A 17457-nucleotide genomic window follows, 5' to 3' on the forward strand; every position below is an offset into this window, starting at 1 on the left:
TCCTAGTAGTGGGATGAATCATAGGCATTATTAAAGACAGCAGAAAATGCATTATTGTCTCTAATTTTATTATTTTATCTTCTTTATCACAAAAAGATAGAATTTTAGAAATATTATTAGAAAATTGGTTTTAAAAGCAAAAAGACATGCAAGTGCTATTATTTTAGTTTGGATTATTTATAATTTTATATTCAGTGGAAGAAATAAGAAGCCTTTGTATGTCAGTTAAATTCTTCCATCATTCTTACAGCTGAGGATCCGTCACTGCACCTTTTTATTCTCATATGTCATGTTTCCATCAGTTTGAATTTGCCGATATTAGGATATGATTTGTTTCAGGCTCCCAAGGAGAGTCTATTCTCACACCTGAGAGACAGTCACTCCCTTGCCTGCAGGGACCCCTCTGTGGCCCAGGGATGCAGGAAGGGATAAGATGTCTTAGACTGCACCAGGAAACAAAGAGTTTATTCCTTTACGTTTTGAGTCCTACAGTTGTGACTGTTTACCATCTTCATATTTTATGCAGGGATTGGAGATGCACTGTTGGACCTAATGGCTTTCTACTTTAGCTGTCTCATTTCTTTCCACACAACTGTTTATCGTTTGTTTGGGTTTGTTCTTTTTTTCTTTATTTTCTTTTTATTTGTTTTGTTTTTAAGTGGAAGAGCCATCTGTTCTGCATTTCTATGAAAAGCAGTTTTAAAAGTATTGGACTTCCTGCTGCTTTGAAGTCTTTGCAGATGCTGTGGGTGGATAGGGTCCCATCAGTCAGACATTGAAGGTGTGGCTGCACGATTTTTAGAAAACCAACAGTGTGTTTACCTTTTGGATTTGTCATGATCTTGCTGAGGTCTCATGTTAGGAGATTTGCTTGTTCTGTTTTATTGCACAGGATTGGGAAGCAGGAAAGTCCTGTTATCTTCGCAGCCCTTGGTTGTTAGCGGGGAATGTATTTTAGGAGGAATGGTTTGTGCTTTAGCACAGAGCGCAGCAAGCTTGGTATGGGATATACCATGGGTATTACAGAGGAGGACCAGGCTCAGATATTTTCTTCTGGATTTAAAAGTGGCTTCTGGTTTGAAAGAAAAGCCTTAGTATGGAGAGATTTTAAAGCCATGGAGGGAGAAATGGGAAGATTGTGTATGTTTATATTTGTTATTATTTATTGTAAATATCTCTTCCTTCAAGTTGTATCTGTGTCTGCTAATCTGCACCATGTACACACAAACTTTGTGGAGTTGTTCAAGCTAAGACAATGTCTGTATTGTCTACTTAGCTTTCTGCATGAAGTCTGTCTCAGAATAATAGCAGATATCCAACCAAGAACCAAAAGGAAAAAATTTAACTGCTGATTTTCTGGAGGGTTTTTCCTCCAGTGACAGAAGGACATCATGTACTCTTAGTTTTATTTAAAAATAACACTCAGAAAATGTGAAACCCAGAAGAAAAAACAGATGTAAAGGGGGGAAATTGTCTACTATATGAAGAGAGCTAACAAGGGTGCAAACACGCTTTTTCTGTGTAATGGCTTTAGTGATTCATAATTGTTTCCAATTATTTACCACCTGAATAAATGACAGCTATAAAGAGAATATATTAATTTTCTAGAAAAAGTACCTATGAGTGTTAGGTATGAAAATGTTTCTTGAGGCAAGAGAATTTCACACTTGCTCTTGCTTTAGTTATCACCATGCCAAAATGTTTAATTTTCAAGACTTAATCATAATTAAAGTTCTGACACATTATATTATGCTATCAAAACAGAAAATAAAGACGAACACTTTGGAGTTTGCCTGTATTACATTATTCTTTAATATAAATGACATATAAGTTTTACAAATTAGAGAGATTGACCTTGGAGTATTAAGAGGCTGCAGAAGATTCTTTTAAGGTGACATTTTTATTGAGTATAAGTTTAGCTTTGTAGATTGACAGTAGAAATGTGCAGCCTACCTTTGATGTGCTTGCTACCCACTGGTACGGGCTGAAGACTCCCAATTTGCAGAGGGCTTCAAATCACTCTAAGATACTTCTATGAATGATGTCCCAGCAATGTCCAGCTAGGCCTTGCAGTTATTTCACTTCATATTCTGCTATACTTATGATTTGTCTTATAATCTAAATTCCACAAATTCATCAGATGGAGAGCTTGCATATCTCTACTTGACAATTAAAAACATTGTTTAAAAGACAAAACCAGTAAAAGATGCTGACAAATGTACAATGCAGAACAAGTGAACAGTGAACTGCTACTATTTTTGGTTTAGATATATACATGGATTGATACCAATGACTAAACCCTAATATCATACTCTGCAAGGCAGTCTCACTGAAGTCATTAAAACTGCTCTCGTGACTAAGGTGAGAAGGATTTGCCCTAGAGAAATTTAGTTATTGAGCTCCAGACATAGGTTACAGGTTTTGTACTGCAGACTACTCATTATTTTGTTCAATAGGATTATGTTAGGCTAATCCTGAATAGCATTGCTCTAGAAGAATGGCAGACTTTAAAGAACTATGTGTACAATATGAATTAATTTTATTTTTTCCAAAAGAATTACATTAGCAACAACTTTATTTGCTGAATAGATACATTCAGAATTAGCTTAGTGTTATAGTGGATATTTTTAAACCTCCAGGGCTTGAAATAAATTTAAAGGAGGTAACTCTCACCTTCTCAAGTCTCAAGATGATTTGAGAGTCTTTTTCCCTCTACTATTTTGTGTGTGTGTGGCTATAAAAATAACCTCAATTGCTATCTTTTTTTTTTTTTATATCATAGCTTGACAAATATTTACCCCGAATCTCATATACAGTGGAATCTGAAAACCTGTAGCATTCAGCAAACTGAAAAATACCACAGAAAGCATGCTGATAAAGAAGGCTGAAATAAGTCAGTTTAAAGCACAGGTGGCAATTCTTTTTGATGGTATACCTGATCTTGTAAATATGTAATGATTCATTTATTCTACATCAATGGATCATCTCCACTTTAAAGTGAAGTTTCTGGTATTTGGCATTAATTGTTAGCAACAATTTTTTGAACAGGCCTATTACAACAGGTACTTTAGCTGAAACACAACCGAACCCCATCTTTAGACATCTATTTGTAATTTCCAATCTGTACTGCAGAGCGTTCATGGATACATCGGAAAGCAGAGGGCTGGATTTCCCAGTACTGCACAGGATTGCTGAAGAGACTCACGCCGGAATAGCTAGCCTTTTTGGTGTTGTAGCCAAGAGGGCAAAAGTCGTTGATACCAATTGAAGCAATTTTGTTGTTATGAAGATAGACCACCTGAAAAGCAAAGAAGTAGAGAAGTGAGAAATACAGCTACTGTGGCAAATAAATGATTTAAAGTCAAATACTTGGTATGCATTGTGCAAAGTTATACAGAGTAACAATACATCCTTTTTTCCAAACAAATGTTTGATTCCGCTTATTTTTTGAAATACCTACAGTATACCCAATTGAAATAATTTCTACAGAAAGAGCAGAAACCGTGCAAGGCAATCTAATAACATTACTATCATTTAATCACACCGTAACCAAAACAGGAGTCAAAGATGTGGAATTATTAATACAGTGCTATGGTTCATAAGCATGTGCAGTATATAAAGAATGTATTTGGTGCTAATTGGTTTCTCTCCAGCTCTGATGCTTTCACTCTCATGAGTGCAACTGTGCAGGACTCAGAGCCAAAGTAATCACTAATGATGATTTAAAATAGCTGATGAATATTACTTTGCTCCAGAGTCACCATTTTTGATTAATTTTGCCAGGCTACATGCAAGTGGCGATTTACATTTGGGAGTCTTCATTCTTTGGGAGCTTTATTTCCCATAAAATCTTAGTCCAAGTGAAGACAGATTTTAATTGGTTCCAAGAGGCCATATTTCTAGCTATCCAGCCACACAGACCTCAAAAATACTGCTGATGTGAAACGCATATTGTGTCTCTTTGCCCTCCTGAAGGCACAGCTTTGTGAGATACCAAAGGGAAGGTTCTTGGGAAAGGCTGCAAAATGTCACTGAGTAGAATTGAAAAAAGTTCAACAGAAGACATGTTCTCTGAAAGCATTTTTTGAGTAAAGAGGAAATCAAAGTACACAAATAATCCCATATTTGTTGCATCCCCTCAGACACACAGAGATAACAAATACACACCTCCAGATCTATACACCTCCATAGCCACATCCACACAAAAATCAGAGTAAGAGTCTTCCTGTTGTATGTAATTTTTCCATGCCTACTCAACAGTTTATGAAACTTGCATCAAGCTATCTTTTGCACAAATACTGTATAAGCTTTTGTTCAAGACAGAATAACCACACAAATACCATTCAGAATCCTTCAACAATTGCTCTCTGAGGGAATATGATAAACTTTACCTGGATATATTTGTGTTCACCCAGCCCACCAGGTACTCTGACAAGTTCATTGTTGTTCAAATGGAGCTCTCTCAGATGAGGTACATTGTTAAGAGAGCCATTTTCAACTGAAGAAATGCTGTTGAAGCTGAGACCCAATCTGAAAAAAACCAAAACAAAATAAAAAGAAAAATGTTAAACTTGCTCACAGAACCATCTTTCTTGGTTCGATTATTTCCCTACACTGCTGTTGAAGAACAGACCAGGCTAATATTCAGAACTATGCGTGAGGTACAGAGTCACCATGAAGAAATAGTTTAGATAAACATATTTAAAAAATTTAACATCTTATGTGAACTGTCATAATTATCATGATATCATTTAACTTGTGCTCATGGTACTGCATGCTTTCATGAGTTATATGATGTGGTGGGTTGACCGTGGCTGGGGGCCAGGTGCCCACCAGAGCTGCTCCATCACTCCCCTCATTCACTAGACAGGGGAGAAAAAGTTCAACGAAAAGCTTGTGGGTCGAGATAAGGACAGGGAGAGATCACTCACTAATTATCGTCACGAGCAAAACAGACCTAACTTAGAGAGGGAATTCATCTAATTTATTACTAGGCAAAACAGAGTAGAGGAGTGAGAAATAAAATCAAATCTTAAAACACCTCCCCCCACCCCTCCCATCTTCCCGGGCTCAACTTCACTCCCAGCTTCAACCTCCTCCCCCCTCAGCGGCACAGGGGGACGGGGAATGGGGGTTATGGTCAGTTCATCACGCGGTGTTTCTGCCGCTTTCATCCTCAGGGGGAGGACTCCTCTCATCGTTCCCCTGCTCCAGCGTGGGGTCCCTCTCATGGGAGACAGTCCTTCATGAACTTCTCCAACGTGAGTCTCTCCCACTGGCTACAGTCCTTCATGAAGTCCTCCAGAGTGGGTCTCTCCCACGGGGTCACAAGTCCTGTCAGCAAACCTGCTCTGGCGTGGGCTCCTCTCTCCACGGATCCACAGGTCCTGCCAGGAGCTTGCTCCAGCCTGGGCTTCCCACGGGCCACAGCCTCCTTCAGGTGCCTCCACCTGCTCCGGCGTGGGGTCCTCCACAGGCTGCAGGTGGAATCTCTACACCCCCTCATCCTCCCTCCATGGGCTGCAGGGGGACAGCCTGCTTCATCATGGTCTTCACCACGGGCTGCAGGGGGATCTCTGCTCCGGTGCCTGGAGCACCTCCTCCCCCTCCTTCTTCACTGACCTTGGTGTCTGCAGATGCTCTTACATCTTCTCACTCCTCTCTCTGGCTGCAAAAGCTCTCTCTAACTGGTTTTCTCTTTCTTAAATATGTTATCACAGAGGCGCTGATTGGCTTGGCCTTGGCCAGCGGTGGGTCCGTCTTGGAGCCGGCTGGCATTGGCTCTATCAGACACAGGGGAAGCTTCTAGCAGCTTCTCACAGAAGCCACCCCTGTAGCCCCCACCCGCTACCAAAACCTTGCCACGCAAACCCAACACATATGACTAATCCCACTGTAAATACTTACTGTGTACCTCCATAGGCACAGGTCTTTCTTTAAAAGCTGAATCAGAGTTTCTTGCATGACTTTAGGAGCACTGGATGTAACTTTATTTGTCAAACTACATAACCCAGCGTGACCAGAACTTTTAAGTTTAAATCTTCACCACATACTTTTAAGATATTTATGTAGTTAGAACCATGTTACAGACTGGAAAGAGCAGATGAGTCATACATAATAATCTGTTCAGCAGGACACAGAAGTGGGATGTACACATTTCTCCTAGGTTCCAGTGTAAAGATTTCACCATAAATTAACCTTCCTGCTCTATATATACATTCCGGGTTTACTAGCACAATTTATGTCCAGTTTGGAAAATCTAGTCCTATATGTGTATTTCTGTCAATATTATTTTGGTTTGCAGTTACCAAACTACAGAATTTTTTCAAGAGAGTCTCCTAAATTACAATGCTCTGTGTTGCAGTAAGGAATTCAGTGGTAATTCTGCAGGAGTTATCATCATCAGGAGTGTTGTCCTTTGAGAAAACTACTTAATCTAGTCTGCTTTATCTTTCTTCCTTTAGCAACCTATTTTTTTTTTATTTTGAGGGAAAAAATGCTCTGAGATTTATTAATAAAAGAATCTATTAAAGAAAATAATATAGGTAATCAGAATCCTTGTGATTAAATAATTTGCTGTGGATGAGTACTTTTAAAGAAAGTTTATTCACAGTAATCTACTACCTGTAATTCATTGTGGCTTGTGCCAGCTTCAAACGTCAGAATCTAGACCTAGTATAAAATAATAGAACTAAAAATTCTTGTTTGATATTTATGGTAGAGATGTTTCCAGAAATAGTGCTTTCCAAGAATGGAAGTGCATTTTATAATTTTTCTTTTAAAATAAACAGTCAAAGAAATATCTTGTTAACTAGTATTATATATAATACAAATAGTCCTATCATATTCATTTAAACATTGCAATGTTGTTGAACTATTAAATGACAAAGGAGAGCTTAGTGAGATCTCCCACTGACATCAACAGGGATTTATTTCACTCAGAAATCAGTTCATAGTATCCCACATCTTTGCTAGAATTTGGTCAGGAAGAATTATCATTTAAAAATTATTGGAACAAAATTCCTTTGAGCAGAGTACATCAAGATTTAGGAAAGCATGGGGGATTTGATCCTACAGAACAATATGGTCTGAAGACCCACAAAATGTCTACAAAGGACTTCAGTGATGGGTGCTCACAGTGAATGTCTTTAAAAGGATTGGGAAAAAAAAAAATTGACAGAAGGCTATAAATTCTTGGTTGACACATATCTAAATATATGCTTGCTACATATGCAGGTCTACCAGCAGATATGCCACATCTAGGGAGACCAGCACCAAAAAAAAGCAGGTCTGACTTTCATATTGGTTTGTTGAAGCAAAAGTAATCCCTTTACACACCATAGGGATGGACAAGATCCAGCTCTGCATTAGCTCATGCAGGGAAAGTCTTTTAGGGAAAGGGTAAAATTGGAGGAGTCTGTAAAAAAGTGGATATAACTCCCACAAGCATTGAAATTATATGTAATTACATCTCATCTAAATGTGTTACAAACAAACTCTCAGTCACTCAGGGCTATGTTTACAAATGAAGTAAGTCAATATTAGTGTGTAAAATACAGGGCGATTAAGAGTGTTAGGAAAGAATATGGTCTTCATCTCTCTTCTTTTTCCCATGGTGAAAAAAAAGAAAAAAAAAAAAAAAAGGAAGAATTTGAAAAATCACTCTTGCTTAATATATTGACATTTGTATTAATGAATAGGTTACATTTTTCCAGTGTTTTAGCTGACCTAGTTCAATGTTCTAAATCATTGAAGAGCACCATCAAAATCATATCTAAAAATTGAAGAAATTCTCAAATATTTTTTCACTTTCTTTTGTCTCCAACATCCTTGCTGGCCAATTTCCACTTTTTTTTTACCAAACTTCATGCTGCTAAACATCATTGTTATTCTAGGCTTGATGCAACTGCCACTGTATGGAGCTAGATCTTTTCAGTATACTTTAATAGGATATAGACATTAGTAACATCAGTTGTGTAAGGTGTATATCCTCTTCTGGAGCTCCTTCCTGCATGTAACCAGCAAAGTCTTTGGTGCCTGCTCCACATTTCCACACCATGATCAACAGAGTATCTTGTTTCTCTGTACAATACAGCCACAATAGCAGCAGCCCAAGGTTAGATATTTTTAGTAGTCCATCAGCACTTGCTGCATAAAACTTTTTTTTTTAATGTCTTTAGAAGGACTGCCAACAATATTGTCCACATGATGTTGCCTGTAGTGTTTTCCAAGTGTGAATGTGAAAAAGCAGAAAAACTCTGTCACCTGCAGGACAGCTGACACACCCCACACCTCCCTCTTCCAGTAAAGGAAATTACTCTCTACTTGAGTATATATGATCTTGTTTTGGTTTTGGAAGTTTTCTTTATCATTTCTTGGAGGATGTTACATTTTATATTAAGCCTCTAACATAAACAATAACTGCTTCATAGTCCCCTAACCTATAATTATGGTATTTTTATTTTTTCATTAAAATCCAGGAGCAGACATTTTTTTGAGCAGGGATAAATTTGTGATCAAATATGGACTTCAAACATGAGTTAAACATCTTATTTTTACAAGCCCTGGAAAGCTATTCTAAGCTTTATCGCTTAGAATTGCCAGACTCGAAATACGTGTTAAGTTACTACATACTTCACTGCACTAAATTGCTGTCCAAGTTACTATAAACAGTGGTAAACTTAAATCTTTCTTTTATTTCTGTTTTCTGCCTTCATTATGACAAGCACAATGATTAAGATGAAGATCCAGGAATTAGATCCAGTAATCTAATTAATGGTCTTTTAGATCAATTACACTTCTATTTTCATACAAAAGTTGTAAAGTATCATAGTATTAAAATACCTTGCAGAAAAGGCTCATTTTACTATTTTAGCATGTTATCTAATGTGAACCAATTCACATATAATTCTGTATGTCTGTAAATGCTCTTTGGGAATTCTCCTTACATTTTCCTATAATTAGAGAAACTTAGTCAACAGCATATTCACAGATTAGCAAGGTGCAATCATTCTGAAAAAAAAATGACACTTTTTCATTTATATTGTATGATTAGTTTTTTTGATAATGCTTATGAAGCCCAGAATGATGTTTTCTAATTGTGTGTGTGGTGGTTACAATTTCAACTAAAATTTTATTTGAAAAGAAGACATGAAATCTTACTTCGCCAAGTTGGTGAGTCCGGACAGACCTTCAGCATCAATTTTGCTGATTTTGTTGCCATCGAGGTGAAGTTCAGTAAGGGATGGAGGAAGGCCTGAAAGAGAGAACACCATCAAATTACCTTTGATTAAACTGGAATATTATCTTTTTTTTAAAAGACTTGTGTTATACTGAGACTTTTTTACAATAACAAAAAGATTTTTACTAAACATGGCCAAGAACAATTCATTGAATGAAACAAGGAACTTTCACAATCAGGGAAATTGAAAACAGCTAGTAACAAATTATTTGGCATGAAATAAGGCCAAGCTCCTAAGGTCATCATAGAACAGTTAATTCTTTAAAAATAGCTAAATTAAATTCTTCTTAGATATGAATTCTAGTATTCATGATTATATAAATGGGACATGTCTAATAGTGTAAGAGAAAGAGTCTTCATTTTGACCAGACGATCAACATACATAAATCTACAAACATTTGGCACCTAGATATTTAAAAAGTAACAGCAGCAGAAAATGAGATTATAAAGATGAGGTAAAATATTTTTAATGTTATTTTAGGTAGGGCACATACTAGTTTGCAAATTCTGTTTATCAGGAAAAAAAAAATTGGAACCAAATATTTTAACTATCTGAGGTCCCTCAAAGGAACATCCAAAACAGGAAATGTGGGAAGAAAGAAATAACAACTAGTTTTAACTTTCAAAAAGTTTTCAACTATTTCAAACCACTCTGCTGGCTGAAGTATGAATAAATCGAATATAATTTCCTCTGGACTGGAACCATTCTGTTTTGTTTTGGTTTAATAGGTTATATTGAAGTTGTTCTTATTTTGTAGAAATTTGCAATCAAGTACTTTTAAAAATAGCAGATGTTTCTGGTTTGTATGGGAATAGTATTTTTTACTTCAAACACACAGACTTGTGGAAGGCGGATTTTATGCTTGTAGAACTTTAGTCATTTCTACATGAGTTTACATCTGTGTAATGTTGATCAAGCTCACCAACCAGAGCTGGAGGGTGAAAACACTCTTCCACTTTATATTTCAGCTATGACACAAGAAAAGCAAAATAACATAAAATGGCTTACTTTAGACAGTGCACCTCTTGTGGAGCTTCTCATAATAGAAAAACAAAATTTTCCAAACCAATAAAAGTTAACTAACCAAAAAATGAAGTAGTCAAGTAGTGGATATTCTAAGGACTGACTCAAAAGTCTTCCATAATCCTTTTTTTCCCAACTGACTAGAAGTCACTATATTAAACCTGTGTAAATCTCTGAAATATTAATTGAATTTCTTACCTTTTGGGATGCTAGTAATGTTGGTGTCTGCGATACGGATGTAGGAGAGCCTCTTCATCCCCTGAAAAGCTCCATTTTCAATGCCTGAACTCTTGATTGGATTGGTGCCTAGTTCTGCCAACAAAACATGGTCGTGAGCTGTGCTGCACTGTAGGTACCTATCCTTCAGGTCAAAGCTAATTTGGAGGTACAATTTATTGGAGCATTTCTTGGCTTTCTACATAAAATCACTGATTGAACCTAAAACAACATCTTGACAAAACACTGAGTTGATTTTCTTATAATTTCTCATGCTCATACCTAAGACAATCACTTGATTCAGTCCGTTAAAGACAGCTTTCCTCAACTTGGAGATCTCATTCTCATGAGCCCGTATCTCCTGAAGAGACTTCGGCATGTTTTCTGGGAGTTCCTTCAGGTTGTTCTTGGACAGGTAAAGTCTTTCCAGCTTCTTCAGAGGAGCAAAAGCTAACGGGCTTATTTTGCTGATTTTGTTGTTAACAAGGATCAATGCCTGTGGAGTAATAATGAAGGAGATCTCAGATGATCACTAGGGAAATTATTTCAGGAATGAAATATTTAAAAATAATTATTCTTTTCTAATGTCTTTTGACATCTTTTGATGACCAGTCTAGTGAGCTGAAGAAAATGCAATGCAGAACTAAAACAAATTGATTAAGAACTTCTGAAACAGTGAAAGATAAACAAGACCTACATAACAAATACAAGTGTTATTTCACTGCTGAAGTATATGCAGCTTCTGTTAACATCCATAATTTAAACCCAATAAGTATAACCTTTTCACTTGAAAACTGTGAAAAACAAGACATTTACATAAAACCAACATTATCAGTTTAATTTGGGGTTTTTTTTCTGATTTTGTTTATTCTGAAGATACTTTTATACCTTACCCATCATCAGACAACCATCCTAACCAGATTTTTCCTGAAGAGAAAATTCTGACTCAATACAGTGAAGGCACAGCCCAGCATAGTAAAAACATGCATATCATCACCTCTTTCCTGCTAGTCTTATAGACCGAACTTACTAGATTTCTGTCTGAGAATAACCTCATTTTTACAGACATATAAGCTAATTTTTTGTAAGCGTAACTTGGTATGGAAGGGGAGCAATTTGAAGTATCATACTCAAGTCCCGCAGTTAGGGATCACGGACCATGTTCATTCTGCCTACTATGTAGGTGCCTAATCCAGTTCTCACAACAATTGTGATATCTAGAGCCAGGGTAACTCTAGGCAAATTATCTCTCTATACAGTCAGGGGACAAAGCCCTCCATGAAAGCTCTTTTACCTGTAATAGGTGGTCTCTTTATGCCTCTGAAATTTTATATTATTGTTAAGTGTCTTATTGATTAACCAACCATGACATAAAAAGGGAGAAGAAGGAAGTCTTATTACTGTCATAACAGTAATGCAGCTAAACGGAAAGGATTTCAGGTATGATACATATCAGAACGAAGTTTATTATTCCGTCTGTTTGCTCTCTACATATGAGACTTACAGTGCTGCATGTTTGTGTAGTGAATTAGGTAGAATGGGCTGTATAAATACAGATACAGTATCTACTTATATTTATTACTAGAGAATAGCTATAGAGCATCTTTGTTCACCAACTCCATTATGCTATTTTCAGAAACAGAAGACAACAGTTACTGCTAAATCACAATTTTTATATTGCATACACTATAGCTAACATTCAGTGCATTTTAATACACTTTTAATATGTTCAGAATTACACTTAAATCTGTTTCTTGGAGGAAAATAGAGCACTCAACTCTTCCCACAATCAGTTAAGCATTAAAACAGTGCCAAGTGTATCAGCATCTACGACAGCACCTCTCCATCATGAAAACTGAGAGGTGAGAAGAGTTTAAAACGATATTTGATGTGTGTTTTCTCCTTTATGGACTCTTCTTGCAGATCATCCTGAGCAAAGCAAGCAGTCTGTTCTGTACATGGTTTCACTGAGTACACGTAAAGCTGAGCATATCTGGTTTTAATTTTGTATGCTAGCTAGCAATAACACATTTGCAAGAGGAGGTAGAAAAGGTCACTCACAGTTCAGCAGAATATTTCCCTAACAATAAGCCTCTCCCAAAATAAATATATTGGTCAGTGGAAGCCATGGCCCCAACTCTCTTTTATTTGAGCCTGAGCTATATGATCTGCCATGAGAACACATGGGGTACACATGGGGTGTAGTTTCCTGAGTTATTGCCAGAATTGTGATACAGATGCTGATTCTGCCCATAGTGTAATACAGCTACCTGCACAGTATTAGGACATGGGAAACAATCCAGTTATTATGAGGGGTACAGCTCGAATTATGCAGATGAGTCTCATTGTTTTTATCATCATAACTGAATAACTGAATGTGCTACTGTTAATCACATTATTTTTTTTTCTTCTTAATTTTACCATGGATTTCTTTTCCACTGATCTCTAAGTCAACATTCAATGAGTTTAGACTCATCTTATCAGCACTTGAAATTTTTATCTTTCATCCTGCTTTGTACTGCTTGGTCATTTATTTCAGCTAAAAGTCTGCCTTATCTTCTTTTTCTTTTTTATTTGATTTGTTTCAGCTTTGTTGCCTTTTAGATAAAGAATGTTTGCACTATGATTATCACAGCTGATGATCTGATGTGAAATATTTCTTGCTGGAAATAGATAGGTATACATTCAGCTAAGCATTGCAATGTAAATATTCTCTGAGTAGTGGATGTTATGAGGATTGTTACAGGTCTTCAGAGCAAAACTGATAGTCCTGACCAAAACCAGAAATTATCTAGGTATCTAGGATTAATCTGTTCTGCTTTGCCAACGCTTTCTCCTGAATATGATCATATTATCTTGGGGAAACACATAGAACTGTTGTTTTATTCAAACATTCAGAAAGTCTCGCACTTAGAGATGATGGCATCCATCAAAGGCATGTTTACAAATACTGATTTCACAGTGGAAATGTAGATATGGTCATATAAGGTGGGAAGGTATTTTTCAACTTTTTTGTACCAGAATATAATTTCCCACTTTTCTGCTCTGCAAGTCCCTGCTCCTGGTATTTTAAACCTGCATTATTTTTCCACACAGTTGTCCCCACTGTAAAGAAGAAAAAATAAACCCACACATCAGAATTTGCAAGAGAAGTTTTACTGTCTCCCAGAGCAACAGCAAATGATGAGGATAACACACCAGCATAGCACCTGGCAAGCCATACCCATGGGTTTCTTTCCCACTTCACAATAACTCTATTATATGCAACACTTAAAGAACTAAGTTCTTTCCTTGGAGCAATCCTGTTTACTCTCCTCAGAATGTGCCCCGTATGGTTTGCATGTAACAAAAGTTTAAACAAAATAAAATAAAATTGAAAACTCGGGGGAATTTAGAGGTCAGTGAAAACAGGAACTAGACAAGAAAAACCTAGGGAAAACATCTGCAGGCAGTGCTATTGAGGAAGGGATGTTAGGCAAAAAACATGCCACATGGACTAGCTATCCTGAATAAAGCCCAGATGGCATGATGGGGTAGTATATTCATCTTGTTAAAGGACATATAAAAAATTTGTACAGGGCAAGTACTTGGAGGGAAAAATAAGGGTCAACCTGAAAATGCTGCACGTGCTGCAGCCCTTGGCCACAGATAGCAATGCTGCTAATATGGAATAGTTTCGCAGAAATCTGACAGCTTAGAACAGAGCCACAGGAATTGACACTTTTATTCAAAAATCGGTTTTCTGCCATGCTTCCATTTTTAGTGGAGGGAAAAAGATATTTCTTTAAAAATAAATGTACTGCCCCCCAAATTAAAAAAAAAAAATTAAAAAAATAAATGGTTGAAGCATAGCACCAATTCCCAATATAAAAAGCTGAGCACATGAATATACAGCTTTCAGCATGGCCTGGTGTAGATGAGAAGATTTTTAGATATAGGTAATTAAAGAGGCAAGAAAGAGAGAGAAAATGAAGAGGCACAAATACATCAAGTATTAAAGACATCACTTAGGCTTAAAGGCAATTTCCTATGGATAAGAGCAAAATTAGCTCCCATCCTCATTTTCCTGAGATAAAGTCTTTTTCCCCTGTCATATATGGCATGTAAACATTGCACGGTAAACATTGACTCTGTTATAATATTGCACTGTGGTTATACCTACAGACCATTTTATCACGACCAGCAGTTTCAGTGGTGCTCAGAGAGGAAAAAAAATCCAAGCTTTGCTTCAAAGATAACTTACTTTTTACTGAAACACCTCTGGTATTAGTGTAGTCAGAAAAAAAAATAAAAAAAATCACTGTATGACAGGAATAGATGCTGGCTCCGTTAAAGTCAGTGGGAGTCTGGCCATTTAGTTCCCTCTGGCCTGGTTTCTACCTCAAATATTTATTCCCAAAACAAAAAGGAGGATTCACAATTCAGGAAAATTTTGGAACACTAGTTGGTAGGCTTTTGTCAAAATACACCCTGCCAAACTGCAGAGGGAGCGTGTGGCAATCATGTAGGAGCTAGCATAGGGTTGTTCTTCTTGGGGTTACCAACCCTTAGAATTTTTGCCCTGTCCAGGTGTAGGGAGCAGGGGATTGTATTTTTTGGTGTAATTTCATTATGTGAGGGGATTGTTCTGAGGGGTTTTCACCCCTTCTTCTGTTCTTCTTAGTTTAGAATAATTTGAAGCGAGAGCCTTGCCAAAATCAGAAGTGAACCGTAAAATGACCAGTAAATTGTTATCAGCCATAATAAGTGGTGATACATCTGTTTTGCCAGCTGGGGATGGTACTCTTACCTAACATCAAATCTTTAATGATGCATGCGTCCTTCAGGGTTTAAACTGAAAAGTCAATCCGCTGACCAGATGGAATTTCTTTAATTTCCTGGGTTATGTATTACATTATTACCTGGTTTTTATTACAGTTCTGCTAGGCACAGTAGTGCCTTAAGAACTGTAAGCTCAGGAGTCAGGCATCCAAATAAAAATAATAATAAATTTTGTCCTTTTCATTTGCCTTATGTTTTTCGTTGCTCAGTCATACTCATAACCTGGACATATAGTCAAGCTTTTCTGTCAAATTATTAGGAGTGGATGTACACTTAGAAAAAAACCTGAAACAACAAAGAACACAAAAAAATATAAAACAGAACTTTACTTCCTTCTATAATTGTGTTATACCAGGAGACAGAATTCTATAAAATAAATATTCATTTAAAATTACTTTTAAAAAATCATAAACATTGGTAAATTTGAAGGAACCAATACCCCTGAATCTAAGGAGGTCTCTGAACAGAATTCCAGGTGTTATGTCTCCTGAAGGGCGCATGATCTACAGTTAAGGCAGAAAAACGAAAAAGATATAAAAACCCCATGATGGTACAATTATTCTTTATTCGTTGTTACTTAAATTCTTTGGTAGGGTTTGATAGTAACCCCACCAAACCTAGGATCAGGTGGACATAGCTAAGAAAGGCAAGGAAAAAAGGATGACATAGAAACAATAGGGAAGAGATGAATGAACTGTGAGGGAAGGAGATGGCGAGGCATTGAAACAGCAGCCAGTTAGTATAAAGAAAAGATGACTGTGGAAAGCAGTTTGATCACATCCACAGTAGCTTGTTGAATAACCTCACAAAGCCAAGGAGCCTGCTGCAGATCTAGTTTTCATGGTGTTTGAGCTCTCACTGGTAACTCTTGTGTAACATGACTTGCACGGATGACCAAGGAGCAGCTGGCTCTACACCTTCATGCTCCAACAAAATATAATCCTAATGTTTTGAAGTTCTAGAGAATCTTTCAACTCTGTCATTGTCTACTGAAGCAAGCACTTTGGTTAATTTATTTTATTGTAATTTACTTGTTTATTTTATTGTTGTATTCCATGAAATTTCCTTTTTTTTTTTTTTATTAGCTTAGTATGCTGACTCCAGAATTTTAAGGACCTCAAAGCATTTTCTTCTGTTGTTTTCCTCACATGAAATAATCTTTACCCTCTGTACATTAAAAATGTTATGCTTGCATGTGGTGTGTTGCATGCTTGTTTCAGTGGAAAATCTCATCATGTGTTAAGCACAATGCAAAGGAGAGTCTGAGGAAATGACAGCTCTCTCAGGGAGAGCTGCATTTCGGAAAGATTAAGATTTTTCATTTTCCTCAGAACATTTGTTAGACATCTACAGCTGCACCAAGTGGAAAAAAAAAATAATAAAATAACAAAGGTATCTCTCAGTCCTGTTAAGAATGTCTGCCATTGATGATAGTGGGAATTGAGTTCAGAGGTAGAAACTGAACAGAAGTAGCTGGGTTTTGTTTTTTACAGTTTGCTGGTGGTTACTGATTCTTCATTCTGTGATTTGCAGAGCATTATGTTTACTTAATTTTTCTTTTAATTATGCCTGGGAAAAGGGAACTGAAGCTGTTATGAGTCATCAGAAGACTGTTCTTTCATTAATATTTTTTGATCTGTTAGGAGCTTTTCTGTAACCCTGGAAGATGTTCTTAGACTTTTCTTCAGTTAATCTGGGCTCCTGTCCTTCCATAGGGAGCCTTCTTTTGATTAAAAAAAAATAAAGTTTTCAAGTGCATGAAACTTTTCTACATTGTTTTTCCACTTGATACTACTACAAAGAGTGTTTCAGTTTATTTGCCTGTACATTTAATGTTTAATCCCTTAGTATGGATATGGTCATAACCTTAAGTCCCAAGTTAAAATCTTTTATCTCTTTTGTGCAAGTCTTTTCTTTCAGTATAAATACAACTGGTTTTAGTGCTGTTGTATGCACAACCATGGCTTTGCATAGTTCTGCCAGCTTAAATTAAGCAATGTTCCATTTGATTTAGGGCCAATAGCGCATTCGTCTTCTTTTGCTGTACTAACACTGTGCCATTGAAAAATTCCTGTTGGAAAAGCATGCAGTCACTATTCTGTTGTTTGTGCTGTTCTCATAGTGATCTAATACAGAGCAGTTTCTTTTACCTCTT

General features: G+C 36.7%; 1 protein-coding gene across 1 annotated transcript in view; it reads right to left on the reverse strand.

The window, feature by feature from the left end:
• Positions 1 to 1788: 1788 nt before the first annotated feature.
• DCN (decorin) overlaps positions 1789 to 17457 on the reverse strand; it is a 40419-nt gene continuing 24750 nt past the window's right edge. The window contains exons 4-8 of the mRNA XM_075748502.1: positions 10764 to 10977; positions 10464 to 10577; positions 9163 to 9256; positions 4392 to 4530; positions 1789 to 3298 (exon numbers count right to left, since the gene is read on the reverse strand). Coding sequence (XP_075604617.1) covers positions 3104 to 3298; positions 4392 to 4530; positions 9163 to 9256; positions 10464 to 10577; positions 10764 to 10977 — 756 coding nt within the window. The 3' untranslated portion in view covers positions 1789 to 3103. The remainder of the gene's footprint in view (positions 3299 to 4391; positions 4531 to 9162; positions 9257 to 10463; positions 10578 to 10763; positions 10978 to 17457) is intronic.

The sequence above is a fragment of the Balearica regulorum genome, chromosome 1 (assembly GCF_011004875.1).
Source record: "Balearica regulorum gibbericeps isolate bBalReg1 chromosome 1, bBalReg1.pri, whole genome shotgun sequence".
NCBI lineage: Eukaryota > Metazoa > Chordata > Aves > Gruiformes > Gruidae > Balearica > Balearica regulorum.